At 35.1% G+C, this 16,717-nt stretch overlaps 1 protein-coding gene across 28 annotated transcripts in view; it reads left to right on the forward strand.

Moving 5' to 3' along the window:
• LOC108234070 (neurexin-1a) overlaps positions 1-16,717 on the forward strand; it is a 226,109-nt gene that overhangs the window by 183,684 nt on the left and 25,708 nt on the right. For 21 of the 28 annotated variants that reach the window (XM_017412947.3, XM_017412949.3, XM_025005237.2 and 18 more), the window contains 2 exons: positions 5,826-5,915; positions 7,317-7,636. In XM_017412947.3, coding sequence (XP_017268436.1) covers positions 5,826-5,915; positions 7,317-7,636 — 410 coding nt within the window. The remainder of the gene's footprint in view (positions 1-5,825; positions 5,916-7,316; positions 7,637-16,717) is intronic. The other 7 variants (XM_017412958.3, XM_017412959.3, XM_017412960.3 and 4 more) reach the window with 1 other exon arrangement.

A 16,717-nucleotide genomic window follows, 5' to 3' on the forward strand; every position in this document is an offset into this window, starting at 1 on the left:
ACAGTGGTATAGATGTTTTAAAATTATCGTTTGCATGGACTACCATGGAAGTTTTCAGACCGATGCTCTTTCTGGATGCCAGCAATTTAATTTTATCTTTGCCCTGTTTGAACTAACTATCAGGTCATCAATCTGTCAGAAATCAACTATTTCCCTCCAAACTGAGGTTGGGCAAAAAACTATCTAGAGCCAGTAAAATAATATTTGCTTATTTCCACAGAACCCAACTTCAAAAAATAAGAACTATGCTTATAAAGTTCACATTTAAATCAACCATCTGTTAAAAAAAAAAAAAAAAAAAAAACACTGTCACTGAAGGTTATTGCTTTAGAATTGTGTGACCATGATAAACATTCGCTTGATTCTTACACTTTGTACAACATAACTCACCAGAACACAACAATTTTGAGCTCTGGTCAATAAACCATAAAACATTGAAAAGCTGGGTACCAGAATATAGACAATTCCTGTCATAGTAAACACTGAGTTATAAATGCTGCAGAAAAAAATTAACTAACCGCATCCCCACCAATCATGCATCAGTGACAACGCCAAGTCCAGCTAGCTTATTAAGCCCATTGCGGACTAATTATATCTAATCACAATTACTGTGTGGTCCTCCCCTCTCCCCCAGCACACAAAACCATTATTCTTTCAGCTCGCCTGCAGTTTGATTAGTATCCATGTATGCCTCTAACACACTCATAATAGCAGCCCTCAGACATTCTTAGGCCACTCACAGATCAACAGTGATTATAATAAAAGTAGACAGCAAAGATAAAAATGATGACCGGAGAGTAAGAAAGAGAGAGGAGGAGTTTACACCGGGGGGAGCGATCACTCTCAAAGCAAGGAAATAATTGCTTCACCAGACCCTCTATTGCTGCCCTAGTAATCTCATTAAAAAGTCTCGTACTGCATGCTTATAGGCCATTAAAAGTCTTTAGTGCAATTATTAGAATCTAAACTGCTAGACACAGACACATAAGTAGCCTCCTGTTTATTGTGGGTTTGGTTTCCTTGCTTTATTCTTGTTCTGCTTTCAGTCTGTACTGCTCACAATAGGGTTGTGCAAGGAAAAAAAAAACTACAAAAAAACGGTCCCTTGTCGTGAGTCTTGGCCATGGAAGTAATACCATCACAATGGTGCTGCTGGGCCCGCGGGGTACAGCGCAGCATCCTATCTGAGCATCCAATGAGCACGCGTTGCACACAAAGATAATGGAGGAGTCCCTGGCCTTATTCTTGTACTATTATCAGAGTGTGGTGCACTTACAGAGCCCCCTGTCTCTTACGCTCCTTAGCTCTCACTTCCCTCTTTTTCTGTCCTTTTTACCTCTATCTGTCCACCCCTGCCCCCTTGTCGATCCCACCCACTGTTTTTTAACCTTGTGGTTGATGTCTGTCCTGTGGGATAGAAAAGCAGGGGGGTTAGCTTTATCAGTCAAAGCTCCAGCCTATCTACTCAATTATCCCCTCTGCTCTAAACATGAGATTATTCAGCCTATTGTCTTCAAAGTCATCTTAGAGCTTGCTCGAGAATGGTTCATCGGCTGCTGCAGCTAGACTAAGGAATAAAGGATAGAATAATAAAAAATGATAGTAATATTTGTGTCAGTTTCACCTTTTTAATTGCCCCTTCTCCATGAACAGAGTGAACATTTGCATATTTGTTAATTTAACATGGTGAGTGTCCTAGGGCTTGTAATGAGATAAAGCTACCACCTTATCTCAACACTTTATTACCAAAAACAAAAAAAAAAAGAAGTGAGTAAGGGCAAAGCAGGTCGGGTGGGACGGCTCAGCTGAATCGCTGTTGTCTGGCAGGAGAGATAAGCCAGGCTGTCCCACACCAAACCAAATCACCACTTAACAGCAGTCACAGGCTCCGCTCACAGGCAGAATGAATGGGCTCTGGTCTTGCATCACAGCCCAGGGGAAAGCATTGTTTAACACCCAGGAGTCCCGCAGTGGGGATCAATACACGATCACACCTTGATTATATCCACACTTAATTAACCTCAGTGTAAGGATAGACTGAGCATACCACTGAGTGCAAAGCCAAATAGATAAGCTCCATAGTCTTCAAAAATGGAGCACATTTTTAAACAAAAGTGGCGAATTTTGGCACGCAGGCAAGGTGTGTGTGTTTCCTATTTAAAGCCACCTGACACTCCCTTATGGTTTTACTAATACTTTTCTCATCTTTTTTGTGAGAAAAAAAAATGCTTGGATTTTAAGACGACATTTTAATTGCATCTTGTCAATACATGGGTAATCTAATTTTTTTTTGATTAAAATGACAAAACAAATTAAACTTGTGAGAATGTGACAATCAAGAAATTAAGCCAGCTTTTAGATCAGAAAATATCCATTGATTATTAATAAAAGCATCAGTGGACAATGCATTTTATTTTCTTAAAATGTATGTCTTTACTGTCCTGTCAGCTAAAATTTCTTCAAGACCCAATCTGATTATGACCTCTCCTCAAATGAGGTGCTGCAGTAACAGGAAATGGAGAAGCGACATAACTAACATCTAATGACTGCCAATTGGAGGTGACAGGAATTAACCACATGAATGTCCCATTATAACAGCAATCAGAGATTATTCATTATTTTATTGCACTGAAAATATTATGAGGCACAGCTGTGTTTGGCCGTGTGAATGTTTACTCTATCAAATGCATTATTTACCCATGTCTGCAGCCCATGTGTTAAAAACTACTGTGCACAAACTCTTGAGGAACTCATTTAGCCTATTTAAAAATGATGGAAGTTTTGTAGAAGCAATTAAGTTATTTCAAACAGCTGAATAGAAAATTAGATGCATCTCAATTTTAGGAACACTGAGTTTATTTAATGTGAGATGATTGATGAGAACAAACTGTAAATGGATGACACATAAGAGACTTTTAAACCAGACGAACTCTTGCATAATTGTCATAATTGTTGAAGTGAGTGTTCCCTTTTTTCTGTCACGAGACCGTAACATCCTCATATTCTCTAAAACTCAATTTGCAGAATTTTGAGTAAGCCTTGAAAGTTTTAGGAATTTGTTGAGGGAAATGGAGACATATAGCTCCCCAAAATACACACAATATATTATCAGAAGCTTTTATTTTCAGTTTGCAATTCATAGACAGTCCAAAACCCCTTTGTAATTCTGGCTTCATACAACCAATAAAACTTTGTTGTAGGTTAATTCCAGTAGCTACCAATATAGCAATATAGCAATATACCAATATACCAATAGTAGCTAGGTCTGTGGGCTATACAAAAGATGTTTATTAAATATAACACACAAAATCGTTCTCACATATTGAAATTTCACCTGATCAGTTCTGCCTGTTTTGAGCGGTTTATGGCTATGTCACTATTATGCAAATAAGCTGCTGTTGCCCCCCACCCAAAATAACAAAAGCTTTATCTTAAGCAGAACATGTGATGCAGTTACACAGTGCCTCTTGAATTATTTTGTTGTTAGGGGCCGTCATAACAGATTATTGAAGATGTTGAGACAATTTTTACAGAAAGAATAAAAGCCATTAGCATTTTCTCTTAAAAAGATGCAAACAGACAAAAGGTCATTAAATCAAACTGCATAAAACTCCAAGACCTTTTATACAGTGGAGTGTAACACAAAGTGCATTACAGCTGATAAAAAGCGTGACATTGAGATTGTGAGGTGGATTCAGGGGTGCAGCAATAAGGCAGCAGGCAGATACATATGCTTCAAAGGTTTTATTTAAAAAATAAAAAGACAAGCAGGCAGGTGGCACAAAACATGACAAACATAAAAAAAAATGACAGAAACACATGGCTGTCATGGCTGTCTTGTAATGCAAATCATCTTCTCTGACAGAGATTTAGGAAAAACCAAAGACTGTGATGGATGATTGGTGAATGAGACCAGGTGTGTTAATGAGCAGATGAACAACAGGTGTGTGTGTGCCAGTTTACACAGGAGAACTTGGGGAATAATGACTAGAAACATGAAATTACAGAAACCCGACTTAACTAGTAACAAAAAACAGACTGAAAAAAAGGCACAAAAGAAATGAAATAACACCAGAACTCAACAATTTTGAACTCTGGTCAGTAAACCATAAAACATTGAAAAGCAGGGGACCAGAATATAGACAATTCCAAAACACCAAAGAAACCCAACAACTGTGACGAAAGGATTAAACAATGATGGCTGTAACATAAAGGCATTTGAACTTCTGTAAGTCTCCAGTCATTTTCTAGTTTTCAGATTTCTTGAAATTCTTTTTTTACTCTTGCTTGCACTTCTGTTTGATAAGGTTTAATCACTAAAACTACTTGTAAAACTTAAAATTTTGTTGTAGCTTGAAGTACATGTCTTTAATCCAGAAAAGCAGTATTGAAGCACAAACTGATAAAACATCTTTAATGGTTGTTGATATAATGAGTGAGAGCAGAACACTGCAGAGTGATAGAACTGCTTCAATGTGCAGATAACTGGGATTAAACTGAAAGTATTGCTCTATCATTGACTAAACTAAAAATATATATACATTGTGTGCCTTCGTGGTTGTCTTGTAGTGCAGATCATCTTTCTGCATCTGTTCTAAGGGGAAACGGTTTTTACTATGCCCCAATTGTGCACAATCCACTGCAGCCAAATTCCATGAGCTGTTCAAACTTTAAAACTTTTTTATTCATAACTGATCCCCAAGAGTAATTCAGGCTTGATTTATATATACATATATAAATGTATATATTTTTTTTCTTACCTTTAAGGTCTTTCATCAGACCAAATATGCATCTATCACAAGGTTACTTCCTTTAGTTCATTTCTTTGTGATCTTTCTCTCTCTGAAGCCATTCTTCACTGACTCATTGTTAGCTACCGGATCTTTTATCTGCCAGAACTGAATTAATATAGTTGATGGGACAAACATTGTCAATCTGCCGGAAGAATGGAGCTGACTGAATTCAATCTCAGCAGACAATACCAGGGGAAAAGCACTCAGAGACAGTGCCACTTTGCTGAAGGTTTTCTGTTTTGGAGAGGTTATTGGCCTTGACAAAAAGGTGATGCAAAGTTTGTCGTCATTAAAGGCAAAGTGTCGCTCAGTGTTGGAGTGGAGTTTTTCTATAGCCACTCTTTCTTCTCCTGTCACCTGTTTGGCTTATATTCTGAGCACTCTAAAACTACTGATGCCATTTAGTCAGTCAAACTCGTGACTTTATAAGTTGTAGCTTTTGTCAAAGCTGTTTAATGAAAGGTTTTACAGTGGATGTAAATACGATGACTTTGTCCTCTGACTTTTCTCTGACTAGATGTTCTGATTATTCTGTGTGAATTGTAAAACTGTAAATAGATTATTATTTCTTGTCAATTAGGCCATTTTTAACTGGGGTTTGTAATTGTTAAAGTTAAATCATAAAACATTTATTTAATAAAAAAAATTAAATTATGATTTTTTTTTGTATAACTAGTTAAAAGCAAATTTAAAAGACGGATAAAAGGGGAAAGATTTTGTAATGGAAATGCTTAAATTTGTGAATTTTGGTTGTTTGTTTTAACATAGCTTTATTAATCTAAATGAAATAGTTCCATGCTAGTATACTTATGTTTAAATAATTTAGGTCTAATTTGTTGACTAAAATAAAATAAAAAGAGTGAAGTTTGTTCAAATAATGTTTTAGTTAATATTGTTTTTTTCTTTTTAAATTTACTAAACTTTTTAAACTTAAAAATCTTGTGCAGTTGTATAACTTCAGCTTTAAGTATGAATATTTAACCTTTGACCTTTCAGATTGTAACCAGTGAAATGTCTCTTTAAACTTTAAAGGCAACATTGATAACGAACGCCTGGCGCTTGCTAGACAGCGAATCCCATTCCGACTTGGTCGAGTAGTTGAAGATTGGCTACTCGACAAAGGTAAAATCACTGATTAAAATTTCAAATAAAATAAACTCATCTTAACCAAGTTGAAACAGTATTTTGTAAATAATAAACCTAAATAAGTAAATGTTTAGTTTAGCTTTAAAATTAAAAAGATTTGAGCAGTTAAATTCAGTTTGTAGTGTTTCTTACTTTTCATAATAATGTATTTACTTTATAGAGCTGTTTTAATACATGTTTCTTGTTAACTTAAGGTTAAAGGGACTGTAAATAAGAAAATAAATCTAATTACTGATTTAATAACAGTAATGTTAAAATGTCTATAAATTACTGTAGCATTTTGCTGTAAACATAATTGATAAATATAAAAGTTTTAGTTTAGCCATAGCTTATAAGTGTTATTTGAAACACTTATACATACAGTGCAGTATATTACTTAAAGTTATTTGCTACATTCAGATTAAACTGCTAGCAATCATAAATAGTGTGCAATATCAATTGGCAACAGATGTTTGAGTCCCTTTAACAGACATTGTAAATATGTATAGGGCTTTGGATAAAAAAAATATAACAGTAATATAAAATATAAACTGAGTGCATGCTGTGTGTTTTATAATTCAATAACTAATTCATATTTTTCACAAAAAATGTGAATTTAGCCCTACCATTTTTATGATTTGTTTGGTGTTTATTAAATAATATAAATTTTAAAAAATGATGTCATGTATGTTTCTTTTTCCTTTTTCTTTTTCTTTTTTTGTATCACATTATTATCTGTTTGATTTTTATTTCACTTGGTTGCTTTTGCTAAAAAGATAAGTATCAAAAGGAAGTAAAAGTTTAGTTAGTACACATAAAAGTCCTGTTCTTACAGTCTGCAGATGTTTTAGATCATTTTTGTTTATTTTTGTTTGTTTTTCATTTTGGGGGGCTTTTTTTGGAGGATGAGGAATGAGAGGTTGCTGTAAATACGATTTGTAAACAATACGGTTTAAAAGAAAGATTACAGATAATATAAGCAATATATTATGAAATATATAGCGTTTTTAAATTTTATTTTATTTCTATAGGTGTTCAGGCAGTATCCTGCAAACAGGCACTTTAGGTTAAATGTAGTGAAACTTAATTAATTCCCGTAACATTCCCAATTTTTACATTTTGTTCTTTTGACTTTAAGATAGGCTGTCCTTTTAGCAAAGCATTGGTTTGTTTTTCACTCTTTGATTTGTTTAGTTCTGCATTTATTTTTGTTTCATAACCATCTCATTATTATTACTGCAATAAATTACCAGGGTTTGTCTCTACACCCTGTAATTTATTGACCTCATTAGCCACTGGGCAAATGATCTTTTTTTGTTTGTTTATTTTCTGTTCACTGAAAGCGGCTGAGTCCTCAGTTCAACATTCTTGCATGTATGCAACATTCTTTTTCCACAGGACGGCAACTTACAATCTTCAACAGCCAAACCACCATACAGATTGGGGGCTGGGAGCGAGATCGGAGTCGATCCTTTCAAGGCCAGCTTTCAGGCCTCTACTATAATGGCTTGAAGGTGTTCAACATGGCTGCTGAGGGTGATCCCAATATTAAGATCCAGGGCAGCGTGCGGCTTGTGGGGGAGTCGCCCTCCTCTATCACACCGCAGTCGAGCACCACAGCCAATCGCTCGGAGACGTCCACGTCCATCATGGAAATCACCACCACCACTGCATCCAACAGGAGAGTCAAACAGACGACGCTGCAAATGCCTCAGCCGGTAGGACCATCTTTGTGTCCTTTTCCAGTGACCTCTCACTTGTCAATGCTGCATTTCATTTTTGTAATATTCACCGAAGTCGAGCTATTTCAGGATGAATATGTTTTGACACATCTCCTGAATATACATTTATATGAGGAGTACATTTATTTTTGTGTGCCATGTCTTTTTTAAGTTTTTGTCCTAAAACATAACTGAAATTAGTCAATTTGTCCACGACTGGAAGGCGCTCATTCAAGAATTTATTCCATTTGCAATAGAATATGCCACTATGAGATCTACATGTAGGTGTGTGTGTTTGTGTGTGTACGTGTGTGTTTTAAAGTGATACCATCTTAAAGGTTCTGTATCATTCCTGTCCTGTATAAGCAGTGCAGAATATTACCTCTCAAAAGGTGTTAATAAACAATGCCACACAAAATGTGGTCTGATCCAATCAAATAATTATTTAAAGTATTCTTGCACTGTCTGGCAACAAAAGAAGACATTAGGCATTAAGTAGCCCTGAAAGGTAGGTGCACTAAATTTAAGATGACTTGCTATTTGAAATATTTCTTCTTTTAATGTAAATAGATTAAAGTATATTATTTGAAGCTGTCAGCCTACACTCGAGCTGTCCATCTCAAAGAAACTGAGATCTAATTGTGCAAAAACCCTTTAAGGATAAAAACACTTTCATGTCTTCATTTGGTATTTAGCTTTTACTTAACTGGGAACAAAATGATGACCGTGAAAAGCCAAAACATGTTTCCAAATTTCAGATATTTCAAGACTCATTTACAGGGAGTGCATATATGGAATTTTAGACGTCTTCATAGAGTTAAGTAGCCCTTCAATCAAGGCTTAATCAGCAGCCTAATCATCATCCTAATCTCTTTACAAATATAGTTTAAAATCATTCTGGATTAATTTTATTCTGGTTTAATCGGATTGGATAGAGGGAAGAAATAGCGTCACAAGGTGGGGGCGGATTTAACAATATACTGTATATATTTGTGTATTTATATTTAGCTGTGAACCTTGAATATTAATGAATGTTTAAGGCTGAATTTAAGATTAAACATATGGTTGGACTGTATTAAAAGAGGCAGTTTTCTGTTAACTGTTTCATATGAAATAAAATATGATAATAATTATTATGAATTATAGTACTATGATGCTAACATAGCTGGCTGTGTTTTAATTTTATCTGGTTTGAGAACACCGTAACTGTTTTTCATAACGCTAAGAAATAATATCATCATAAATATTGATTGAAGTGAATGGCTTTCTCTCACACTCAGCATGGTCCCTGAACCATTGCAAGGGCATATAATGCAGGTGAAATAACACAGAATGAACTATAATTATGTCCCAGCTTCATGGTGCTTTTTTTAACAAGTGATTGGAAGAAAGAAACAGACTTTAGAAAGGACGCAAGCTTATTGTTTGAGACCTTTTTATTCTAGAGAAAGTAAAGTATTTCATATGACCATGACAATCTGATAATGTAGTATATTTCAGGGATAAGCATTATGTCCAAGGCAACTCCGTATACTGACATTGTGCTATCGTTATATTAAGATTCTGCTTGAATGTTCAAATCAATAACAGTTTTTCATGTTGCTGTCATGCATGCAGCTCTTGTTTATGATGCACTGAGCGTTCAATTCAAACTGAAGGTTTCATGGGAAATGAAGTTTTTGTGTTAGGAGAGTACAGAATGCCAGGAAGTCTTTACACCAGTTTGACTAAATGAGTTCAAAGAAATGCGTGGGGGTTTTGTCAGGTTATGTGACAAGCATCCCTTTAAAGTGGCATTTAAAAGATCAGGGGGAAAAAGGAATAATGTCTTCTTTTTATTTATTTTATATAAGAATGCTTCAGATTAATTTGAAGCGTTCATATGGAAAGAAAAAAAAGGTCACAGGATTAAAGATTTGCTGGGCAATGTGAGTGGGTGATGAATGAGGCATGCAAAAGTGTGCTCATTGGGAGGTGTCAACAGAGTTTGCTTTGATTCAACATGACAGCCTTGCAGCACTCGGACACTGCACAAAGAAAGACCTCATGTCTTCACTCAGTAAAAAGAGATGGCGCTTTCACCATATGTGTTTTTTTAATTGTCAGCATCTTAATAATTACCCAACTGGTCCATCTTCTTTCTGGTGGTAAATATAATTCACTCACTTCTTTTATGTCTAACGTTACCTGGAGACATTCTTTTTGTAGGTAGTGGAAGGCCCAACTGGGAATAAAACAGCACAATCACGAGGAGACAGAAGGCAATTGTAATATCGTACCTTAACCACTGAAACCTAGGAAAAATCTTGGTGTGGAAAACTGGATATTATTCTGCCAAATATAATATTTTCATTCAGACCTGTGAGCTAAAAAAGCATTGCAATGTCTTTTGTTGGTCTGCCTATCAATAGGAAGAAATATTTTCAAAGATATTCGAAAGTGTAGTTTCATTTATAATTTACTGTTACTATGCTTAAACTTGGATATGCAAGAAGGTGGCATTTACAATACATAATGTATAGTTTCCGTTATGTTATGAAGCTAAAGATAAATGTGGGTGGAACATTAAAAAATAGGGAAAGGATCATACCTACATTAATAAAATCAAACAAAAAATGATGTAACCTAAAGCTAAAGGGCTAGAAACATGTTACAGTTGTATTTACAGCTTTCTGGTGCAAATTGTTTTGTTGAGCATGTAAGTGTTTGGGTACAATTATCAGAAATATGAAGTGTTACCAACATGATTTCCTTTTAGTTTCGATTTGTTTGTTGGTGGTACCAGCTTAGACATTAAAGAGAAAAAGGTTCAATCTTAAGGTTGCTGGTTTGATCACAAACCTGATCAGTTTGTGTTTGACATGTTATTAAGGTAATAGTGTTTAATATATTAATATGAAGTTATTACAGTATTTAGGAGGAAAGGATTGCCAGCAAGGTCATATTATTACATCCTAGATATTCATGCTTAATGAAGGCATTTAAATTAATTTTATTTAATGTCTTTTTAAGATGTGGTGTCTCGTTTGATGTATTATTTTGCAAAAATAAAAACTCTTGCTAATGCATGAACTGCAACTTTATGGGCTCTCATCTGTATGATTATAATTTAGCTAAAAAACTAAATAAAGCCTGAAAGTTTGTCTGCATTTAGGAAAAAGCTGTAGGAGTGTGTGATGTAGTCACTAACGTCAGCATGCTTTACACTAATTGGAAAAATTCCAGTGCAGTAAAATCTTATGGTGATGCTGCCTCTGCAGATTTAGGGTGTGTCTGCTTGCATCGCACCAGTTATCTCTCCAAGGGTAAAGTCATTGAATAGAATAATGATTTTGAACGGCCTACCTCTCCTTAGGTGCTCCGTCTGAAAGTTCTCTAAATGATTGTCTGGGAGTTAGATTGTTGAATCCAGTGGGGTTTGGTTTATGGGTAATGTCACATTGATGCTGTTCTTCTAAAAGCTACTGTGTGCCTAGTTATGTTTTATTAATAAAACATAAAGATTATCATCTTAGACCACAGTGGGGTGATCAAGAGAGAAATTAAGCATGGAGGAAAAGTATGTAAGTCAGATATAATTTAGTGTTATAAAAACTGTACATTCAAATCATTATTAGAATCATTAGAAATCACCTTATAAGAGGCTTTCTGATTTAAAGATGATAAACTGTGTGTCAAATATTCTCTGAGTGGCTTTTGTGTGTGTGTGTGCCTGCTGATGAATGTAAAAGAAGTATGGTATTTTGTGTGCTAAAATGTCACATCCTAATGAACAGTTTGTTTCTTACAGTGGGGCTTGGTCACATCCAATTAAACCGTAATGTGCTTCTGCGTGCATTCACAAGCTGAGGGTCAGCTACTGTATACATATACACAACAACAAATGCCATACGCTCTTCTTCCAAATATTTACTCAGACATAATTATTTTTATTTTTTTTACAGACAAGTGACTTGTTGTCCTGATTGCACAGAAAATGTTTCCCTTTGTGCAGCTTGTAAACAAATTTAAGCAGTAGTTAAGCATTTCCTGTTGTCAGTTTGGAGCCCAAACTGCCATAAAATAAATGTTATAGATCTAATGCCTACCCTAACTGCCAGTGTTCAGCCAATATCAGTGCTGTACTGTGGCTCTTGTTAAAGGGAGGATTCAGTTTTCATCAAGTGGGTTATGTAAAGCACTGATGAGCATCACTGTTTTACCTTCAGCAGACAGAAGTTGGAGGTTTCTTTGTAATCGAGAAACCAATCAAATTGATGCTCAGGATCTCCCTTATGAGAAGCGTCTAAAACAACTGATTATTAGGCTAATTTAACCCATGTTCATTTGTCTAATAAATATATGAATTTGTTTGCAGTAATTTGTAAAAAAAAGTTTAATTAAAAAATGAGAAAATTCTGCATTTATGTTTGTTTCTGTAGCATTCCTTCTATCATTTAATAACAACTACAAGAAATGTGTGCTTTTGGATCCCTGATGGACAAAATAAAGAAAGTCAACAAAACAGCCGTTAATAGCAGATAATGCTTAATCAAACTGACTCGAGGATAAGAGAAGTCACCCTACTTTATGTACCTGTTACCCTCTAACAAAACTGAAAAAAAGAAAGAAAAGAAAGAGGGAGACAAATGTCTGCTATCTAGAAGAGCCATTGAGCCTCTGCTTCTGACAGTGATGGATTCTCACCTGCGTTCCTCTGTATTATCTACCCCAGCCAGCTTACATACAGTATATAAATCTCAGAAGCATTCCAAGTGTGAGGCTGCCATTCACCATTCTTTGTTGTCTGCAGAAACATCATCTAAAGTCGGGTAATAGCTCTAGCATCATGGAGTGAGACAAGGACAGAATACTATGGCAGAACAATGCTGCAATAAATAAAGTAATAAACCACGTCCGAGACCTTGTTTTGGAAATGTATTAATATCTAGAATGCAAACTGTTGTTTTTCTACATTAATAGGCAATTTTCTTTTAAAAAACTAGGAATTTGTTTCCATTCAGTTAATCTTATTAGCTTTTTTTGCCTTTCTAGTCTTATTAATGCTCAGTGAGTTGTCAAAAGTAAACAAACTCACTCAAGCATGCATTTAAAAGAATATATATATTTCACTGTACAACTCCTTTTCTTATCATTAGTTTTAAATGGTGATACTGCTATATTTATTTGTCTTCTTTATGGTTTTAAACTGGAAGAACATGAAAGAAATCTTGCATCAGGTCAGTTAAAGAAAATGCCTGGCCTCAATTAATATCAAATATAATTCAAAGCCAGTCCAACAAGCTGCTTTCCTCAAGAAGTGAAAACTTACTAAACTCAAAGAGCAGACAAAAAAGTCAGAAGATTGCAAAGTTGTTAGAACATCTGCTCCTGGTACACCAAATATCGCTGACAACCCTTACATAAACACAACAGTAAATTTTGATTTTATGTGGCATTTTGGGGTTTAAACATTCAACGATTTCAGCCCATTCCTGGGGAGAATAAATGACCACCATGACACACTGTTGCTACCAAATAGCCAATTGGCCCTTCTATTTCTGAATTAACCCTGAGTGAGGTGGGTGTAATGGCCATTCAGTGGGAGTAAGGGACATTCAAACACATTGTGTGGCCTATTTCACTGGCAATTGCAGCTCGTAGCCAAGTTCAAGAAGATGAACTGGCTTAAAGTGGCTCTCTTTGTCATGGCACCTGGGACAAAAGAGAGAAACCTGGCATCTTTGTAATTCACACAAAAATAGATTTGACTTGCTGCACTTCTACACCTTTATTGTAGTGCTAGGATGCCTTCAAGGCTCCCTCTGTCTGACTCGTAGAAACACAGTATAATACACTTAGTGTCACGATAATCTTGGAGTGAAAAATCTTCAGCAACTTAGTGTCCAATAACTGCTCAGTCTGCAGCATTTTCTTTAATAATCATCCATGCAGTTCGTATCTTTATTGCATTTGGTTCTCCCCTTGAGGTTTGTTTTGATAGTCTTAATACTCACGGCGAATATTGTTTTACAAATTGCAGCTTAATTTGGTCCTCACCTCCTAGATTTAAAAAAAAATCAACCTGCGTCAAAACTTAGATCAGAATGTTACTTTGGGTCTAAACTATTTGTGATTTTGAAATTATACTAGTATTGAACTCTAAAATGTATTACTTTTTACATTTTGACGTATTCATATATCCTCTAAATGAGAGATGGTACTACTTCCCAATTATTTTGAATGAGTTTGTAAGCACTTTATAGCATTTATAAAACATTCTTCATACATTGAAATAGGCTCACTATTTGGCAAGATCAAGATTTATTTATTTTTTATCTGATTATAGATTAGACTTCAAATATCTTACATTTGTTATAAAGTTACATGCATGGAAAAAATATTGTTTTGGCAGTAAAGGTTCTTTAGTTTTAAAAAGTAATCTGTGCAACTAGCAAAAAATTACATTTATCTGAATGAATAAAAGTACATCGCTTGATCTTGCCAAATAGTAAGCCTGCTTGAACAGCCTTTTAGAACTGTTGTATAAAAAGGTTGTTAATGCTTCATAAAGTGTTTACAAACTGATGAATTATTTATTTATGAAGTATTCATAAATAATTTATCAATGAACACTTATTAGGTAGTAGTACTGAATCGAGTCTGCTAAATAGTGAAAATGAGAAATATTCAAAAACACTCTTAAGAATACTGCTTCCTCATTTGAAAGACTAAACTCTTACATGTTCAAATAGTCAAACAGCTGTGACAGTTTTAACATGTCCTTTTTTTTCCCAAAAGTGCATCTAAACACTGAAGTGTTCTTTTTATTAAAGTCACTTTTCAGAACAGCTTTACTTTTTCTCTTTAGTTCTTCGTAAACTTGGGTTCACAATCTCACTCTCTGGGATAATACAGTGGAAATAAAAGCAGACCTTGTGGCCATGCCAGTGTCTTACCTAACAGGCCGTTAACTTTCTGTAGTGCAAAAGGAGTAATCAGTCTGCCAGTTCCCCAACCTGTTACACAATCAGACATATTTTTCCTCATAATGTGTCTGTCTTCTTGACTGTTCAGCTGTTCGTCACTTACCTTCAATATATCAAGTTACTAAGCAACAGAGTGCTCACAATAGTACAGCGAGTTGGCTTTTTGATTGACAGGCAATATACTTGTTGAAATTACTCTAAAGGTGCCTTTTTCTTCATCGAAGGTAAAAAAAACTGCAACCATTTAACACAAAGACATTATGCAAGGTGTTCTGAATGTCTAGCAGTTAAAATTAATGTCCCTGCTCATTTTACTGGAGCATTAAAACAAGGTTTACTTCTTTTCATTAAGGGCTGTATTTGTGCTATGTCAGACATGTAAACAATTACTCTCACTGTTGAATTTCACGATGAATAGTGTCACCTTGTTCGACATCAGACACACCCCTTTATTACCATGTTTTGACATCCAGAGTATTATGACAAGTGCTTTGCTGTCTGATAAATATTAACAAATCAAGGTCAAACATTGTCTAAAGGTTTTACAACTGTAACAGACACACCTACCACTGTTCCAATGCAGACTTTTATCAGTACTTCTCATCACTCAGTTGTAGTACTCCTACCAAAGGATCAGCCCAGATGTGATAAGTAGACAAAAGGAAAAGCACACATCATTTTGCAGTAACATGGCCACCAGTGAACTCTCATGACAGAGTCAGCCTTGTTTGCTTCTAACAGATGGAGAGATGACACAGATGTGGATTCACATCCTGTCAAAATGACATTGACATGAATAAGTGAGATTACAGCTTGAAAATAACACTTCAGAATAATTTTATTGCTTATCTTCTTCAAGTTTCAAAGAAAACATTCCAGCTCTTTTGCTTCTGTTTATATGCATGTCCTTCTTTGCGATTAAAATGAATAGAGTATAAATGCACACATTTTTTCATAGAGGGGATGTATCTGATGTCACTAAATGCATCTTGGACAGAAGTTACACCCATCAAGAGTAAAAGAAAATTGAAATAAAATCATATAAAGAGTTACTGAACAATTAACTGTACAAAGAGATTCTGTACAAACAGACTCAGTAAATATGTGAAGTAAACATTTTTATAAACTTTTCTTTACCCACTTTTCTATTGAGGATCACAGGAAAGCTCAACCCAGAAAGGCCCCAGGCTGGGAGGCGGTCATGCTTCAAGGTGACAGCTCTAACCACTGCACCACCGTGCCCCTCTCAATAGGAATCCAAAATTAGAAGTGTAAATTTAACAAAATTACAGTGTCCCTCTTATGAAAACGTTTTGAGCAAAAATACTTATTTCACAATATTTTGGTAAACTATACCTCGGATAAGCAATATAATAATTTGCAGAAGTCATGAGGCTGGGATTTTTGTTCTTACATTCACTAAAATAAAAAAAAAAACAATAAAAAACTAGATGCTCCTTTATTCTAAATTGTAGACAAGGGAAGGATATTAACATGTTGTTTCATCCTCAGGATAATATTCCACCAGTATAATGCAATTAAACTTGTACAGAGGGTGATTTATCTTTTTGTGTGTGCTTTAAAAAAGTTAGGTGTGCCCCCACAGTAAATCCTGAACTGAACAATGAATTATACATATGTGCACCAAAATACAGCAGGGGAAAGAAATAAGAATAAAAAAAAAACTAAAACAAAACTTAAACTGGTTGTTTGAAGCATAATCAAATTGTCTACTTGAGTTCTTGTTCCATTAAATTTGCTTACTTTTGAATCCAACTAGGCATCTGGGCTTTTAAACATCTTTGCTTTGGGAGTTTTTTGGGAGTTTGGGAGCTGCTTCCATCTGCAGGAGTTGCCACAGCAAATGAACTTGCACAAAAGATTTGTTAATTATTTTACACCAGATGCCCTTCCTGATGGAACCTGGACTTGAACCTGCAGCCTCAGAAGTACGAGACCGTGCCACTGACCACTAAACTACTATGGCTATAGCACTGAAACTTAGGACATAAATATTGAATGAGAACCAGTTCTCATTTACAAACATGACCTGGATTGTTTATAATTGACATAAAATAAAATATTCCAAATGTCTTGTTACCTTAATTGC

Source organism: Kryptolebias marmoratus, linkage group LG22, assembly GCF_001649575.2.
Source record: "Kryptolebias marmoratus isolate JLee-2015 linkage group LG22, ASM164957v2, whole genome shotgun sequence".
NCBI lineage: Eukaryota > Metazoa > Chordata > Actinopteri > Cyprinodontiformes > Rivulidae > Kryptolebias > Kryptolebias marmoratus.